General features: G+C 39.9%; 1 protein-coding gene across 4 annotated transcripts; it reads right to left on the bottom strand.

The window, feature by feature from the left end:
* Positions 1–151: 151 nt before the first annotated feature.
* On the bottom strand, positions 152–13,944 carry LOC131355988 (alanine aminotransferase 2-like). 4 transcript variants are annotated; one of them, XM_058394680.1, is made up of 14 exons: positions 13,813–13,929; positions 12,439–12,683; positions 10,637–10,763; positions 10,186–10,233; positions 8,890–8,979; positions 8,596–8,704; positions 8,076–8,206; positions 7,736–7,979; positions 6,691–6,770; positions 6,322–6,458; positions 5,531–5,705; positions 5,263–5,418; positions 1,030–1,142; positions 152–713 (listed from the first exon to the last, which is right to left on the bottom strand). In XM_058394680.1, the coding sequence occupies exons 3-14, from the start codon at positions 10,691–10,693 to the stop codon at positions 623–625; spliced, it is 1,431 nt and encodes a 476-aa protein (XP_058250663.1). In that variant the 5' UTR covers positions 10,694–10,763; positions 12,439–12,683; positions 13,813–13,929; the 3' UTR covers positions 152–622. The 4 variants fall into 4 exon arrangements, with proteins under 4 accessions (XP_058250663.1, XP_058250665.1, XP_058250664.1 ...); XM_058394682.1 differs by having other exon boundaries at positions 10,186–10,238; positions 13,813–13,928; XM_058394681.1 differs by lacking the exon at positions 12,439–12,683 and having other exon boundaries at positions 10,186–10,238; positions 13,813–13,944.
* Between the last annotated feature and the right edge of the window lie 5,139 nt (positions 13,945–19,083).

Genomic DNA, 19,083 nt, shown 5'->3' with positions numbered 1-19,083 from the left:
CTCTCAAATAACCTCAATGCAAATAGTTTGTCTTTCTTATTGTTAGCAAGCAAGTGTGGTGGTGTGTAAGATTTTTATGTACCTGCCAGTGAAAAAAAAAATGTTTTTGTTTTTTGTGTAGTTTAATTTAAAATAGCTACAGTCCTTTCTGATTGAGAAGTGTACATTACCATATATAAAGTGATTTATTACATGTATTTGATTATTATTAATGCAACAGTAAAATATAAGAAGTGTTTAAAATTTGGTGGTGAGTTTGCTTACTAACTCTAAAGGCTCTAAGGACTGAGGGGTGTATTCAGAGTAAAAGATTTAATACAAATTTTGTGCAAATTGGTATACAGATCTCAGACATAACTACAGAACTGATTGCTTTTAAGAAGTTGTATGAGATTTGCACTTGGAGTCTGAATAATAGAGAGAAGTGTCTGACCCTGAATTCAAGAAAAATCTGGCAACCTAGTGATTTGCATGCTTTTATAACTGTACATAAACAGAATGTACATAAATATTGACTCAACCTTTGGACTTTAGTCATGAACTCTGAATACAGCCCCAGAAATGCTGGTTCAGAGGAAAACCTGTATTTGATTAGATTTCTTATGTTTGTCAGCATGGCTGATCAGGGAAACTCTTTGATGAAGCGGAGGTGGAAACTTTTCAGCCTCTGCAGCACGTCCTTCATGATCTCCTCTGAGATTGCCAGGCAAATCCTTTAGAGAAGAGATGATACAAGGCTTAGTGCTAGGACAGTGCATAATAACAGAGCATTATTAAGGTCAATAGAAACAAAACAATAGTAATTATCATGGTCATTTCAAACCAAGATCAAGCCTGTTCATTTGATCTTGATCAATTCACTAGCAGATTTGAAAACCTACAGTCATACTGAACATTTCAATATAAAATTAAACATCTCTGTTTGAAGCATAATTTAAAAAAAACAAAAAAATTAACACCAATAGGAAAAGATGAGTTTTTAATTAAGAAATTCATATAAATAAATCAGCGTGAAGGCTTTAAGAGCACCTGATGTGATAGGTTCCCTCTTTTTGTCCATGTACACATCCAGCTCCCACACACAAGCCTTCATCCTCCAGCAAACTCAAACAGTACAGCAAGTCCAGCTCCAGCTGCTTCTCCTATACACATAAATACTGCAGTTCACATACTGAGTGTGGAACAGAATAATAACCACATGGTGGTGGCTTATTACAAAGTACACAGGACCTGGAACTAGCTACGGTGTACCATAAAGTTGTGCAACTGATGTTTTGCAACATACTAACACCTATCACAATATAACATACAAAATATTAAATTTCAGTGGAAAGTTGCATCATCCAAATGTTTCTGAAAATTACAAAAAAAAGAAAAGAATGTTTTCTCAATGTGTTTTTATAATTATTATTATTATAATTTATACTGTGATATTCACTATTGGGGTCACTGTAAAAGTACAGCTCCCGCTCCCACTCACTGTGTGTGTGGAGTTTGCATGTTCTCCCTGTGCTTGGTGGGTTTGCTCCGGTTTCTTCCCATAGTCCAAAGACATGCTTCTAGGCTGATTGGAGTCTCTAAATTGCCCATAGTGTGTGATTGCGTCAGTGAATGAGTGTGTGTGTGTGTGTGCGTGCCCTGCAATGGGTTGGCACTCCGTCCAGGGTGTATCCTGCATTGATGCCTGATGACACCTGAGATGACACCTGAGGCTCCCCCTGACCCGAGTATAGATCGGTGAGTGGTACAGACAATGAAATGAAATAAAATATATGTACTGGAAGATCTTAGCAGATGTACAGTATGTTCTATTTTGTTTTGACTCTGTGGTGGCCTCAGCCATCTTCTATGGAGTGGTCTGCTGGTGCAGCAGCATCTCTACTGCAGACAGGAAGAGACTGGACAAGCTAATCAGGAAGGCCTGCTCAGTTCTGGGGATGCCCCTGGACACAATACAGGAGGTGGGAGAAAGGAAGATGGTAGCTAAACTATCATCCTTGCTGGAGAATGACTCTCACCCCCTGTATGACAGAGTTACATCTCTGAGCAGCCCCTTCAGTGACAGACTGTTACATCCTAAATGTCTTCTGCGATACAGAAGGTCTTTCTCCCTACTGCTATTAGACTTTACAATCAGAGCTGCTCTCAGTGAACCGGTCACCATAATACACACTGTTCATACTGATTTTTATACTGTGTTCTAATTGTGAAATAACCTGTCCTCATAATACACACTGGTGTATGTGATATTCTTAAACTGTGAAATTACAATTTAAGACAATTTAACAACAATTTAAGATGTGCAATAAGCAAGTGCAACTGTTTGTTTGTGTGTTTTTGTGAAATTATTATTATTGTTATTCTTAATTTTCTTCAATCTAGCCATGGGGTCACAGTCCAGTGACTTCTGTGCCGGTCAGTCATCAGTACTCTGAATTTCATACCGGATCGGTCGAGCTCCGGGTTAACAACGACCACCATTGGCGCCGTTGACCTACAGGGCGCTGGTGGAAATTGGGCTACTGTTGGTCGAAGAAGTAGAGGAGGGAGGAGAGAGCATAGACAGAGAGGAAAGGTAAGGGTGTAGGACTGAAAATAGGAACCCTGAATGTTGGTACTATGACAGGGAAAGGTAGAGAGCTAGCTGATATGATGAAGAGAAGGAAGGTGGATATACTGTGTGTACAGGAGACCAGGTGGAAGGGTAGCAAGGCTCGTAGTATAGGAGCAGGATTCAAGCTGTTTTATTATGGTGTGGATAGTAAGAGAAATGGGGTAGGTGTGGTCCTGAAGGAAGAGTTTCTGAGGAATATTCTGGAGGTGAAGAGAGTGTCAAACAGGGTTATGAGTCTGAAGTTAGAGGTTGAAGGGGTGATGTTGAATGTTGTTAGTGGTTATGCCCCACAGGTAGGTTGTGAGTTAGAGGAGAAAGAGAGATTCTGGAGTGAATTAGATGAGGTGGTAGAGAGTATTCCCATGGATGAGAGAATGGTGATAGGAGCTGATTTTAATGGACATGTTGGTGAGGGGAACACAGGTGATGAGGAGGTGATGGGCAAGTTTGGAGTTAAGGAAAGGAACCTTGAAGGGCAGAAGGGTAGTGGACCTTGCTAAGAGGATGGACATGGCTATGGTTAACACTTATTTTCAGAAGAGGGAGGAGCATAGAGTGACTTACAAGAGTGGAGGTAGGAGCACACAGGTAGAATACATCCTATGAAGAAGAGGCAATCTGAAAGAGATTAGTGACTGTAAAGTGGTAGTGGGAGAGAGTGTAGCCAGACAGCATAGGATGGTGGTGTGTAGGATGACTTTGATGGTCTGTAAGAAGAAGTCAAAGATAGAGATACAGAAGAAAACGAAGTGGTGGAAGCTGAAGAAGGAGGAATATTGTGAGGAATTTAGACAGAAGTTGAGGCAGGCTCTGGGTGGTCAGGTAGTGCTGCCTGATGACTGGGAAACTGCAGCAGAAGTGATCAGGAAGACAGGAAGAAAGGTGCTTGGTGTGTCATCTGAAAGGAGGAGAAGATAAGGAGACTTGGTGGAATGAGGAAGTTCAGGATAGTATTCAGAGGAAGAGGTTAGCCAAGAAGAAGTGGGACAAGGACAGGACTGAAGAGAGTAGACAGGAATACAAGGAGTTACAGCGCAGAGTGAAGAGGGAGGTGTCTAAGGCCAAGCAGAAGGCGTATGACGAGTTGTACACTAGGTTAGACACTAGAGATGGAGAGAAGGACTTGTACAGGTTAGCTAGGCAGAGGGATCGAGATAGGAAGGATGTGCGGCAAGTTAGAGTTATTAAGGATAGAGATGGAAAGGTGCTCACAAGTGAGGAGAGTGTACAGAGGAGATGGAAGGAGTACTTTGAGGAGTTGATGAATGAGGAAAATGAGAAGGAAAAAAAAAAAAAAAAAAAAAAAAAAGAGTAGAAGGGGTGAACTCTGGAACAGAAAGTAGATAAGATTAGAAAGGATGAAGTCAGGAAGGCTTTGAAGAGGATGAAAAGTGGAGAGGCAGTTGGTCCTGATGACATCCTGGTGGAGGTCTGGAAGTGTCTAGGAGAGGTAGCAGTGGAATTTTTAACTAGTTTGTTTAACAGGGTTTTAGTGAGTGAGAAGATGCCTGAGAAATGGAGAAGTGTATTAGTGCCGATCTTTAAGAATAAAGGTGACGTGCAGAGTTGCAGCAACTATAGGGGGATAAAGTTAATGAGCCATACAATGAAGCTATTGGAAAGAGTAGTGGAAGCTAGGTTAAGGAAGGTAGTGGAAATTTGTGAGCAGCAGTATGGCTTCATGCCCAGAAAGAGCACAACAAATGCAATTTTTGCTCTGAGAATGTTGATGGAGAAGTATAGGGATGGTCAGAGAGGGTTGCACTGTGTGTGTGTAGACTTGGAGAAAGCATATGACAGGGTGCTAAGAGAAGAGCTGGGGTACTGTATGAGGAAGTCAGGAGTAGCAGAGAAGTATGTCAGAGTGGTGCAGGACATGTATAAGAGGAGCAGGACAGTGGTGAGGTGTGCTGTAGGGCAGACAGAGGAGTTCAGAGTGGAGGTGGGACTGCATCAGGGATTGGCTCTGAGCCCCTTCCTGTTTGCTATGGTGATGAATCAGTTGTCAGAGGAGGTCAGACAGGAGTCTCCTTGGACAATGATGTTTGCAGATGACATTGTGATCTGTAGTGAGGGCAGGGAGCAGGTAGAGGAAATCCTGGAGAGGTGGAGGTTTGCGCTGGAGAGAAGAGGAATGAAAGTCAGTCGTAGTAAGACTGAGTACATGTGTGTGAATGAAAGAGAGGGAAATGGAATAGTAAGATTACAGGTTGAAGAGGTGAAGAAGGTACAGGAGTTTAAGTACTTGGGGTCAACAGTCCAGAGTAATGGAGTGTGGGGGAAAGAGGTAAAGAAGTGAGTGCAGGCAGGTTGGAATGGGTGGAGAAAGGTGTTGGGAGTTCTGTGTAATAGAAAAATTTCGGCAAGAATCAAGGGGAAGGTGTACAAGACAGTGGTGAGACCGGCCATGCTGTATGGTTTAGAGGCAGTGTCACTGAGGAAGAGACTGGAGTCAGAGCTGGAGGTAGCAAAGCTGAAGATGTTGAGGTTCTCTTTGGGAGTGACAAGGTTGGACAGGATTAGGAACGAGTACATCAGAGGGATGGCTCATGTTGGACGTTTGGGGGACAAAGTTAGGGAGGCCAGATTAAGATGGTTTGGACATGTTCAGAGGAGGGAGCGTGAGTATATTGGTAGTAGTAACTGACCTTGGCATGTTTTATTGCAGACTGGGACAAGTGCAGACGTGGGAAGGCAAAAATTCCTCCATTTACCGGCTGACAGCTGATTCCAGGTAGGCCACTGAGAACCTCCAGAGTCTTCTGGGCATTATTGCTTATTGTGCTCCTAATTAACTGAACCTCCTGAGAAAGTCAAGTTTGCAATTATAAGAATTTACATTTAAAATGTTTCATGTTTTAAAAAGGTAAAACAAATTCTAATGAAAGAAAATGGTTGCATTGTAACACATCATACTTGAGTATAGAGTTCATATGAAGGCTGTGTGGGTTGTGGAGGTTCAGCCATCACATCCACAGCGATTTGACCATTCAACGTTCCACAAGTAAACGTGTTGAAGAATTTGTGGATGTATGGAATCACTAAAGGGTCAAGGTTCACCAACTCCATATAGCCTCCACGCAGACCACACCTGACCACACAGAGGGTTTGCAGAAGATTAGATGTCAGTTGCTGGTATTTCAGCTACATTATTACACGTCTCTTCTGAGCACAATGACAAATACAAATAGTTTAATGAGATCAAATGAATTAGGTATAGTTAAAAGAATAAGGAATAAACTAAGTCTTAACTCCTTCTGAATTTAAAAACATTCAAGAAAATCAGTTATTTCCTTTAAATACCATAAAGGCCAAAATATGTGTCTCTTCCCCAAACAGTTAATTAAAGTTAAAGCATACAATTGTACAGAAAATCTTTGTGCACCACTGGAGCCAAGAGGCCCAAACACTGTTGACAACACATCTGTACACAAAGTGAGCTCCATGGTGTGTTAATGCTGGAGTAGAAGAACCCAAGTGTCCAGCACAGAGCTCTGACTCAACCCCACTCAACACTTTTGGGATGAACTGGAACAGCGATTACATCCCAGACTTTCTTACCTAACGTGAATGTCTGACCTAATATTATTGTAGCAGAAAAGGCACAAAGGCCCACAGACATGCTCCAAAACCCTGTGGAAAGCTTGAGATGATCAGTAAGCAAATATTGGTGTGATTAGTCAGATATTAAAAAAACAAAAACATACTCTCCCATGACACTCTTGGAGATGGAGTTAAAGGAGGCCAGCTCCACACTGCTGGAGTATGGGAGCCCCATTTCAGAGAGCACTCTCCTATATGAATAAAACTCAATTCCTTTCCCGTACACAATGTCCTGATGCACCTGTTGTGACAAAATAAAAAAGAAGAAAGACATTCATGTTTTAAAGATCCCTTATGTCTCTACAGTATTAATTGCCTAATTCATTTTAAAATGCAGAATTAAATGTAAATAATAGGATTCAGTTCAGATATGAAGTTCACATCTTCTAGTGCTTAGTACTTTTAAATGTTGTGTAGAAAATGTGTGAAATGTGTATTTAAGAATTTTATATATTTTTATGAAAGACTGCTACCTCATCTACCATTAAGAAGAGCTTTTCTTTTGCAGAAAAGCGAATCACTTCAGCAATTGAGTCCTTACTCTGCACGTGACCTGGTGAAACATTTATGTTACTTTGGTTAAGAAGCATACAGAGTAATGAAAATGAGACAGTCTTTGTTTTTTAAAGAATGTGAAAATGTATCAAGTCTGTTCCTGGGTGGTTTTATTTATTTTGTATCTCATTTCTATTTCATTTTGTTTTTTACAATCAAATCAAAGGGAAAAGCATTTAGTTAGTATTGCAGTGAGATGATTCCACAACTGGTGTGTCATTTAATGAAAGCCAAAATGAAAATCAAATCTAGGGAGTGTGTATCTCTGTGTAATCACATATACATGACTGTCACCAGGGACAATTCTAGGATTTTCATTTAAAGGGGACTCAGCCACCAATGAGGGTATAATAGTAAAAATATATATATATAAGTAATAAAATTAAACAAACGGTAGGATGGTAAACTTATTGCATAACATTTGAGTTCTGAACAAGCCAAATACAAGTCTTCCTGATCACACACACACTTGTCCTCTGATCCTTGCTCTGCGATGCCGCAGTCTGTGGAATTGAAGTCTGTTGCCGTTTCCATATGAAATTGAAAGGGGACTGAGGCGATCACAAATTTGTGTACAGTTTATGGGGAAATCGCAGAATTTTTAGGGGGGCTGAGTAGAAATGGCTTAGTGACACCCATGACTGTCACTGATAGGCTGCATGACTGTACAGTCTGGGCTAGAAAGAAGTTCTGTGTGTTTAGTATGGCCATTTGTGGTGCTGTTACTCTTGGTTCCACAAAAATCCAAAATAATTTGCATTAAGACATTTGAAAAAACTATTGCTGTTTTTTATGTTAGAAAGAATGGAGGGCTTAGTCCTTCTTGCTCACTCATAGCAGCTTTTCTTATTAATACCCTAAAATCATGTTAAAATGCTTGAGGCTTTTTTGCCCTCATTTATTTATTAAACTTCAGTAACCAAATATACACAAACAAATCTGTAGCAGCAAAATTTCCATTACCTGTTGGACTTCCTGGATTGATGAGGTATAACACAGTTGGGTTGCATTGCCCCCTGGCCATGTGCACAGCTCTTTGCAATTCTTCGATCTGTATTGCCCATCCCTGTTCCTCACACAGGTAGTAGGGCACCACAACTCCCCCCTGAGCAGCCACTGCCATGTTAAAGGTGGGGTGGGATGGTACAGGAGTAAGAACCCCGGTCTTCAGAGAACCCTCACTCTGAACCAGCAGCTTCATTACCATCTACAGAGACAGTATATTGCTCTTATATTACCGTTTATTTTCCAGAGTGAAAAGTACATTATTTAAATGTGTGCTTATTGTTTTGGTGTTTCTCACTATGAGGGACATCTGGGATCCGTTAGTGATGTAGATTTTGTCAGGATCAGGAATAACACCATCACGTTTTGTGATGAATTTACATATGGAGTCCAGGATTTTTTTAATCCCACGTGCAGCAGTGTATGATCCTGTTTATGTAAAGTAGACACATAATATTAATATTTATATATTATTAATAATTTGTGGGACTGAAAAATGTTAAGAGGATTTTAAATTAAAGAAAGTAGCCAGATCCAATTCTTTGCAATATTGCAAATTAAAGATTTTTTAACGTGTACTGATTTATTTGATTTATTTATTTGAATTATTACTATGGCTCTAGAAACACTTTTGAACTAATAATGAATTAAGGGGACTCTAGAGCACAAAGCATGATCTCTCTTTTTTTTTAATATGTTGCTGTTCCTTCATGAACTTTATTTTAGGAACATTACCATTTTTGAATAATGCTTTTCTTAATTGGTTTTAGCTGTCAGGTACTGTCATGATGAGATAAGAAGTTATTTAAATAGGTCACCTATGCTCCCTCCTTCACATTCTGCCAGAATCCTTTGTGCTCTTTCTCTTGCATCCAAGGGTAAACTCTCATCAGTTAGGAGGGAGGGGTAGAAACAAGTGGCCAGAACCTGAACCACAATCCCCCGAGACAAAGTTTATAAAACATGCAAGCTTTAAAAGACACAATGATGTACATGTCCTGTAAATACCTTTATCCATGGTCAATATTTTAGCCAGTTCTTAAAGAAGTTTGATGAACACTTTAGAAAGGGGAATATTAATATAATGACCCACTCTATACAGAACAGTTTACCTGACGAAAGAAGGTGATGGGTTTTAATCCCATTCTGTGGAAATCAGCTGACGAAGCATTGAGAACCTCTTTATAATTTTTTCCCAAGCCCTGTGAAACAGAGTAGCATCACAGAAGAATGTATGATGAACCTAAAGGTCTCACTTCACTTAAATAGTAGGACCTTAGTTCTAAGGTACTAAATTTAGAGACATAAATAATTTCAAAAACAGTCTTTATGGAATCAGTTTCATTATTTGATCACATAGGCAGCTGTTTGACTAATTGTGATACCTTTAATATAAGGAGGCATGTTGTATTCCTTTCATGTTAGCTTAAAAAGAGAAAGTGTAAGTACAGACAGTGTATCTGTGATATAGAGAACCATTTCCATTATTGTGGGAACTAAACAGATATAACCAGGATGTGCTCCAGGGAAGAGAGTGCTTTAGTCTACACCTAGAATGAAAAACTGTACATGGTTTTTGTAATGAACAGGGCTTAGACACAGAGTAAGGTCCTTTTTTGAAGGGGTTATTGGACACAATATAGTCAAACAGTCCAAGGTCAATACCAAAATAACAGCAGTAAATCGAAGCAGATAAATTTAAACTACACCAAAAAGCACAGAGCAGAGTTTAAAAAAAAAAAAAAAAAAAAAGACAGACAGAGGAATCCACAATAACAGTTTAGAAGGGCATGAAAAGGGACTAAAAGCAGTCAAAACAGGCCAGAATCCAAAATATTAAGGATCAGAACTATCATGTAGGCAAACTGTAAAGCTTTGCATATTATGATTTCATTTATAGCATTTGGCAGACACCCTTATCCAGAGCAACTTACATTCATGACATTTTATACAGCTGAGCAATGAAGAGTTTAAGGGTCTTGTTCAAGGGCTGCTTGATGGTCCTGGGATTCAAACTCACAACCTTTTAAGCAATAGGCCAAAACCTTAACCACAGAGCTACCACTTCACTTAGAGATAAGTGAGAATGACTAAGAAAGAAGCAGTTTTTTAATATCAAATTTGATATTTCAGCTTTGTTTTATTTTTCTCCTTTGAATAAATAACGTTGTGACATCAGCAAGACACATTTTTGACTCAGGTGACTAAAAAATGTATTTTATCTAGCCAATGACTGAACAAACCATTAAAGATGTATTTTTTGGCTGAGACCTGAACCCAATCCCAAACCCAAGCATAGCACAAACAAAACAATTGGCTTTGTTACAATACTTTTAGAGGGGACTCTTAGTGGCAAAATCACACATTTTATTTCAGATATAATTTTAAAAGATTTTTTAGAGTCCTACCTGTTCAATTTCTGCCGTAATTTGTCCTGCACATCTGTCTAAGATGTCCTGTGCTGAAACAAAGAGGCCTTTTAGCTTTGGAGTGATTTCTCTTAAGAGAGATACGCTCCTCATATTCCGTATTGTATTTCACACCTTTATTTATTGCCTGTATTTTATAGGTCTTGTGTTGACAGCTGAGCAGAGCCAAAAAATTTTGACTCAACATACTGTGTGTGTGCTGTTTTTTTAATGTCCTCCCACATAGCAAATGTATAACGCATTTGACAGCTTTTTCCTGCTCACATGATTAACAACTCTGGCTGTCAGAACATAGCCACAATTGGAGACCAGGGCACACAGATGAGCCACTTCTAAGATAAGCACATAAGCAGAATGTGTAGATTTTTTTCTTTCTTTCTTTTTTAAATTTCATGGTTCGTGAAACATTTGGACCAGGATTGAATGATACCTGAGTGAAGATCCATGGCAAGATAGTTACTCTTAATTCCTGCACCAGTTCTGGCATTAGCTCAGCTCAGATCCATGAGGACTGATCAGATATTCTTGCTTTCTGCTGTTTTCATGTTGACTTAGTCCTGCAATAATAACAGCTTGTTGAGCATGCCCAAGCACAGACAATAACATTGCCCTATTGTTACAGTGTAATTCTGGGTAAATGCAGGGGTTAAAGAAATAGAGGATTGCTATTACAGGTATGGGTTTTGCGTTTTCTTGAGCTGGGTAACTTGAATACTGATTTTTTGTCTGCAAGCATGCAAAAAATCATGCATATACAGGCCAAGAGCTTCAGCTAATGTACAATTCAAAAATCTGTTCACAGTGACTTTAAACATGTTGTGCTGGTTGGTGCCAGATGGGCTGGTTTGAGTATTTCAGAAACTGCTGATGACTTTATTGTTGACACAGAATATTGAAAAAAGTTTCAATATTCTGAGTGGCAGCTCTGTGCATAGAAACACACTGTTAATATAAGTGGTCAGAGGAGAACATCCAGACTTGTCTGAGCTGACAGAACGCCCAACACTCTTTACAAATGGGTTTAGCGAATTCCTGTCCACTCCTGTATCTGAGAACAGAAGACAGTGGTCACAGGTACACAGAAACTGGACAGATGATTGTTTGAACATTGCCTGGTCTTTCACTAATCATCAACTGTCAAGTTTAATAGTAACTAAAGCTCTTTAACTGTATCTGCCTGATATGTACTGCACTTGTACTGCACTATGTACTGTATAAATGAGCAGGTGTACATGTGTTTCTATTCAAAAATATCGTCCATACATATAAAAAGTATTAAAAGAATTAATTAAATCTTACAGTATACAAAATAACCAATACTTGGCTTGATAAATTAATCTTAGTGATGAGGATTTAGGAGATGTAAGTGGTACTGTAGGTCCAGTTCAGTGAACACCCACAAAGGAAACGAAGAAATTTCTAATTGAATAAATTACTATCAGACTAACAATTTTACCTGTCATGACCTTCCTCTCCCTCTGCCTGTTGCACCTCCTAGTGGAAACTCTGACATTTGGGCCAATTCATGCTCAATTTGTAGTTTGAATTTGAACTTGGACACCCTCTGGCAGTCGCAAGAGGTAATACCAGCTACTACTATGGTAATAAGGTAAGGTAAGCTGTTCCTGCAAAACCAGGAGGGTTTAATAAAGACAAGACATTGAGAAAAAATGTTAAAAACAATCAAAGTGATGATAACTGACAGGAAAACAAACAGGAAAAGCAAACAAACTAAATAAAGGAATGAAAATTCTACACATGAAAAGATACTAGTGGTGGGCTGCCATGGCCAGCAAGGCCTTCTCTGCTGGCCTAAACAGCAGTGATCTGAATCACTGACTTGCATTTTAATATATATAATATATTTTTCCATGAATGTGTATTAAATTATTCCCAATAGTCTATTCTCTACATTTCATGCTTCCAGTAGTGTATATTTACGATAAGAGTATTTATCCAATCATATTTCAGCCAGTGGCTGACATCATGTGTTGCCAGAGTGAAAGAAATCTGCTTTAAGGCCTTCAGAATTAATAGTGCAGACACCCGTAGCTTAAAATAAGTGGCAATGAAACTGTTACATTAACCAATCAGATTTTGAGTTGGCGTCACTGGGGCCACCTAGCAGGCATATGATTATGTAAGCAATTTCCTGTCCTTTGATTGGATAATTGGAGTAGACAGAGGCAGGGAACCGCACAAACTAAATAAAATATATATATTTTAACTCACAATGGCTGACAGAGGAGAAGAAATCGATTTGGTCGCAGACATCCTTACAAATGCATTTTCAATGCGGACTGTAATAAAATTAACTATTCCTTGTGAGGTGTGAAATACTGTAGCCTAATTTCTTTTTTACTTTGCTATTTAATGGTTGATTAGTATCTATTGCCGTGGCGTCATGATGGTATAGTGGTGGATTAATTCAGGAAGGACACCAGTGAAGGCCTAGGTGTGAAATGCACAGCCCGCCACTGCAAGATACAGAGCAAACAAGGTAATCAGAGGCAGAGCAGAATCACAAAAACTGAAACAAAGAAAGTCCAAAACCAGAAAAATTGCTAGAATTACAAACTGCTTGGTAACATGATTACAAACAGCACAGAATGAACAGAGTAAGCAAAGCAGCAGAAACTATTCATCAGCCTCAAGAATTAGAAAATAATGGTGAAATTTGCAGAAGAACATGTAAGAAAGAGAGCAGCTCATGAAGAAATGCCTTATCATCAGATTAATCCAAACTGAACTTAGATGGATCTGATAATAGAGAGTTTGCTGAACTAAGCTGAACTAAGAGCATTATGAAGCATGGAGGTGGCTGAGGCTGTTTTTCCCTCAGTGCTGCTTGTGAACATTCAGTTAATTGATGGCATCATTAACTCGGATGTGTACGGCTGTTGTGAATGCAGTTAGGGAGAACAAACATCCACCAATCAGCTGTTGGAAAAAAGCATTCACCAGCTGATACAGAAACTCGTTACTTCAAAGCACATACGTTATTAAAACTTTCTGCAAAACAAAGGATGGCAAACTATATTCAAACACACGGCTTATTGAAGCCACTACTGTGTGTATAATTATATATATCCATTTTAGCCTCTGACAGCAGCTTTGAACAGTTTTTCTTAGTGAACAATTGAAACAGCGTGCGCAATAGTTTCCTCATAACAAAGACTAGACCTACATATAACTTTCAGAGATAATTCACACATAGGATACACACATACATACACATACTCTATATACATGCATACAAAGAGATATACCTCAATATATATAGATATGCGCATATATTTATACATATATACTAGTCCTGTAAACACATTATCACTTCAGAATGATTGTCCAAAATATATTCAGAGATCAAACATCCAAAACACTCATTCCTAATATGCAAATACATGTAACCCATGTCTTCAGAAAGTCATATAAACATTTATAAACATTTTCAGAGCATACTCCGTTTTAGCCTCACTCACTGCCTTTTTTTTCCTTTCGCTGACTAAAGCATTAGCACGTAACAAAACTTTTACCCATTTATTGAACCAAACGTTTGTGTTCAAAAGATGTACTTTTGAGTATCTTTCTTTAACATGGACTGACCTGAAAAACAGGTGAAATGTTCACAGGAATGAAGACACGAACCGCTTGTTTCTCTTTCCAAATTGCATCTGAAGGGGGCGGATACCCACACCTAGATACATCCCGGAGCGCCACTTCCTGATAATAGCGGTCCCGCTCTTCCGGTTCCTAATAAACTAAATTTATTTAATTTATCACTGGTTTTCTCTCTCCGAAATAAATATAAAATTATTTCTGTGTCATAAGCTATTTATTATCCTTTTAGGACACTTGTCTTTCCCCTTTTGGAGTTAGCAAAACATATAAATAAATAAATAAACAGCACATACCTTTCATTCATTTACTACGAAAAAAAACTCAAATGTGGTCACCCGATTTATGTGCATCACATGCTCCCCGACCAACAAAAGTGGCTCCTGACACTCGACCAAAAAGCTAACTATTGCAACGAAATTACCCCCCTCCCCTTCTTTTTTCCTTTTACTTACTACCCCTTCACAAACTTCTGAGGGCCCTAAAAACAACACACCGAGTAAGTCATAGGTGAGGTTGAATGTGGGGCGATGGATGAGAGTTGGAAAGGAAATAAACAAGGATATTGGCAGCACTGATACAAACAATGAGTTGGTTGGATTGCAACTGCATTCACAGTGGGACATGGCTGGTAGGTTGGTTGGCCAAGGGATGGGTATGTGAATATGTGTGCAGGCCACCTTTCTCTTACAGACCTCCTTGAGGGATTTTGTGGCTCAGAGTGAGGCTCCAGGCTCTGCTCCTCCTGACAAGGTGCTTGAGGTGCCTCCTGTTCTCTATCAGGTTCGAGCTGCTCCAGATCACAGCCACCTTCGCTATGTGTTTCCTCCCACCCCTCAATGGTGACATCCTCCTGCCTCTGTTCGGATCCAACTTGAATCCCCTTGTCGGAACCCAGAGCCCCTCTCCGGGTGGACACTTCAGGGTGGTTCTAGAGCCTTTTTCACTTACCAATATTATCAAAAAGTCTTATAGTTCAGATAAAAAATGCAGGACAGAAACAAAGAAATAAAGTACTCCTCCAGGCTTGGATGAGAAGAAGCAACCGGTTTTATTAAAAAATATCACCGGAAATGACACTCAAATACACAGATTCCTGAACCGATGCAGTCAAGCACACCCCCCTTCACAAATCCCCCAGTATATATACTTTCTAGCCCAGCTGTCTAAACATGCTGGGCTCTACTTTTCTATGGATTGTTTTGACGTTCACTAATTTTTCCCCCTGAAAAACAGCCCCACCTTTCTGTGGCCTTCATACAGCCTATGAGTCACAAGTTTTAATTTTAACACGTATTAGTTGTTGATCTGTCTAAACTTCAGAACTTATTTAAACCAAAACCACATTTATTTCATTACCCCTTTAATTTATCACTTATACTTTAACCTACATAACCCACATGTTCCATATGTTTGTGTACTTGTTTGTTGTTCCTATGTGGTTTATGGTGACTGCCTGGCAATTACTTAGAATCCTGAGGATTTTTATTTAAGGATTATTATTATTTGAGGAAAGGGTGCTGCCCTTATTTTACTTCAGTTTTCACTCATTGCCTAAGTGGTAGTAAAAGGGGTAAAATGGCTCTGTGATATTAGTCTAGTTTTTTTAATTTAATAATAATAATACATTTTATTTATAGGCACCTTCCTCAACACCCAAGGAAACCTAGTTTACCTTTAACCTATTTATTTAGTCATTTATTTATTTTATTATTTATGTATTTAGGCTAGGATTCCAGTTTATTTTAATCTAGTTTAATTTAATTCTCTAAATCTTCCATTGCTTCATGTTTTTAAGTCTGTATATTTCCATTACACCTATTCAGCATTTTCTCCCTATGTTTACATTAACATCAGCCACTACAATAATATTTTGCTGGCGCTTCAATAACATCTCCTCCAAACACACTCCCGCCTCGGTACCTATTGTTTTGTTCTTACTTATGCCACAAGGAGTTTTACCAACTTTCCACTTACTACAGTAAGCTACTTTTTATTTGCATAAGATGATAAGACACAATATAACACCTGTACATTATATAAAGGTAGTTTTAACATTAATTTTTCTAAAATAAACACTCGAGTCAGAGTCGGGTCAAATAAGACTGTTATGGTGTTCTCCCCCCTAAGCCCAAGGATTCTGAACTTTGTCAACATGTTTTCTTGGTCTCAGTGGAGCCAACTCCATGATATGGTACGATGTGCTAGCCCATGCCCTTGTGATGTTTACGCCAAAGCCAGAAAGTTCGAGAATACTAACCCACTAACGATGATTCAGCCAGTTTTGCTCATCTCTATTTTTGTGATTTTATATAATTTTTTCCCCTCTATAATGAACCATCTGATTCCTTCTGACTACTCAAATTCTATAACTATGTTTGTGCTAATTTTATCTATTTATCATAAGTTTAACTGTTGACTAATGATTATGAAAGGTGCTTAATACTGAAAGGATTATTAGATAATCAGATAACCCGTAGATTAGACACGTTAATTAGACAGGCAACCTTGAATGAAACATTGAACATTGAAAAAATGATCGAAGTACAGGGGTTGGACAATGAAACTGAAACGCCTGGTTTTAGACCACAATAATTCATTAGTATGGTGTAGGGCCTCCTTTTGCGGCCAATACAGCATCAGTTCGTCTTGGGAATGACAGATACAAGTCCTGCACAGTGGCCAGAGGGATTTTGAGCCATTCTTCTTGCAGAATAGTGGCCAGGTCACTATGTTCATGTTCATCAAATCACTCTGTCACCAGTCTTGCTGTGTGTATTGGTGCATTATCATCCTGATACACGGCACCGCCTTCAGGATACAATGTTTGAACCATTGGGTGCACATGGTCCTCCAGAATGGTTCAGTAGACCTTGGCAGTGACGCGCCCATCTAGCACAAGTATTGGTCCTAGGGAATGCCATGATATTGCAGCCCAAACCATCACTTATCCACCCCCATGCTTCACTCTGGGCATGCAACAGTCTGGGTGGTACGCTTCTTTGGGGCTTCTCCACACCGTAACTCTCCCGGATGTGGGAAAGACAGTGAAGGTGGACTCATCAGAGAACAATACATGTTTCACATTGTCCACAGCCCAAGATTTTCGCTGCTGGCACCATTGAAACCGACGTTTGGCATTGGCACGAGTGACCAAAGGTTTGGCTATAGCAGCCCGGCCATGTACATTGACCCTGTGGAGCTCCCGACGGAGAGTTTTGGTGGAAACAGGAGAGTTGAGGTGCGCATTTAATTCTGCAGTGAGTTGTGCAGCTGTGGTTTTATGTTTTTTGGATACAATCCGGGTTAGCACCCGGACATCCCTTTCAGACAGTTTCCTCTTGCATCCACAGTTACTCCTGTTGGATGTGGTTCGTCCTTCTTGGTGGTATGCTGACATTACCCTGGATACCATGGCTCTTGATACATCACAAAGACTTGCTGTCTTAGTCACAGATGCGCCAGCGAGACGTGCACCAACAATTTGTCCTCTTTTGAACTCTGATATGTCACCCATAATGTTGTGTGCATTGCAATATTTTAAGCAAAACTGTGCTATTACTCTGCTAATTAAACCTTCACACTCTGCTCTTACTGGTGGAATGTGCAATCAATGAAGATTGGCCACCAGCCTGGTCAAATTTAGCCATGAAACCTCCAACACTAAATTGGCCAGTGTTTCAGTTTCATTGTCCAACCCCTGTAACTTAGGTATATTACCTTAAAATCATCATTTGATTAAGCATACTTGAGTAAGTTTAATGATTAAACACTTTGTCTCGATTTAACTAGTAATGTCTCTTTGTTAGTTTTAATGATTAAACCTGAATTAGATTTGTCTTAAAGACTAAAGGAGAGCATCCAAAGTTATTAGAATCAGAATTAGAATTAGAATTAGCATTAACCTTCCCTTACTGATTAAAATCAAATGTACTTAATGACTAGGTGCATGGAAAGCAAATGTTTAAAAAAAAAAAATTCCCACACCCTCCCCTGAACAAGACTTGCTGGGCTCCCCTTCCTTCGGCGACTCGCGAATGACGATCTGTTCCTTGGAACTGTCTGGAACTTTTGGGTTTCCTACAGGTATTCGTAGCCAGTACTGGACCACGTTTTCCTCTTCTTCTGAGTCACTTGAGTCTAGAATCTGCTTAGGTGTCCTTTCAGGAGTCCTTGGGGGTCTGGTTTTACTTTGCATATTGGCTGTCTTTGTGGCTGGGTCCTGGTCTGGCATCACTGGCAGATCATTCACTTGTAACAACAGGTTTCTGTGTAAAATGCGAACAGGTGATTTCTTTGCCTCTGGACTTACTTTGTAGACTGGATTCTCCCCAACTTGCTCTCTCACGATGTAGATGGTCTGCTCCCAGTAAGGTCTGATCTTGCCAGGACCACCTCTTCCCCTGAGGTTCTGCACAAGGACTCTGTCCCCAGGGTGAAGAGTCACACCCTTGCATCTCTTATCATAGTACCCTTTCCCCTTTAAACTGGACTGCTGGCTGTTTGCATTCGCTATTCGATATGCCTCCACCATTTTCCGAGCCCATTTCTCTGCATAACTCCCAGGGCTTCCAGCTCCTTCTTTGTCTGAGATCAGCCCAAAAAGGAGGTCAATGGGTAAGTGAGGCTGATGGCCATACAATAAGTAATATGGTGAAAAGCCTGTAGACTCGTGTTTTGTGCAGTTATAAACGTGAATCAGATGGGGCAGGTGATCCTTCCAATTCTCCCTTTCTTTGTCCCCCAAAGTCCCCCGAAGCATTTGTAACAGTGTACGATTTAGTCGCTCGGCAGGATTACATTGCAGGTGATAGGGAGCGGTCCTGGAGTGACCCACACCGGCTAGTTGCCTAAGTTTCCTGAACAGCTCATTCTCAAACTTCTGGCCCTGGTCGTGGTGGAGTTTGGTCGGATATCCAAACTTGGGGATATAGTCATTAAAAGGTCGGTCTGCAGCAGACTTACCCGCTTTATTTCTGGTGGGATAAGCCTGTGCAAACCGGGTAAAGTGGGCCACTACTATCAAAACATACTCAAACCCTCCCCGACAAGGTTCCAGGTGGAGGAAGTCGATGCACACGAGTTCAAGCGGTGTTGTTGTGATATTGCCCATGGGTGCTCTGTCATGCACGGCTGGCCTTTTCTGTTTAATGCAAGGACACTTTCTGGTTACATACTTCTCAATCTCCCTCTTCATGAAAGGCCAATAAAACCATCTCTCACAAGACTCAGGACTTTTTCAACACCAACGTGGCCCAT

The sequence above is a fragment of the Hemibagrus wyckioides genome, linkage group LG07, assembly GCF_019097595.1.
Source record: "Hemibagrus wyckioides isolate EC202008001 linkage group LG07, SWU_Hwy_1.0, whole genome shotgun sequence".
NCBI lineage: Eukaryota > Metazoa > Chordata > Actinopteri > Siluriformes > Bagridae > Hemibagrus > Hemibagrus wyckioides.
Note: the sequence above shows the minus strand (reverse complement) of the source record. Positions and strands in the feature narration are given on the sequence as shown.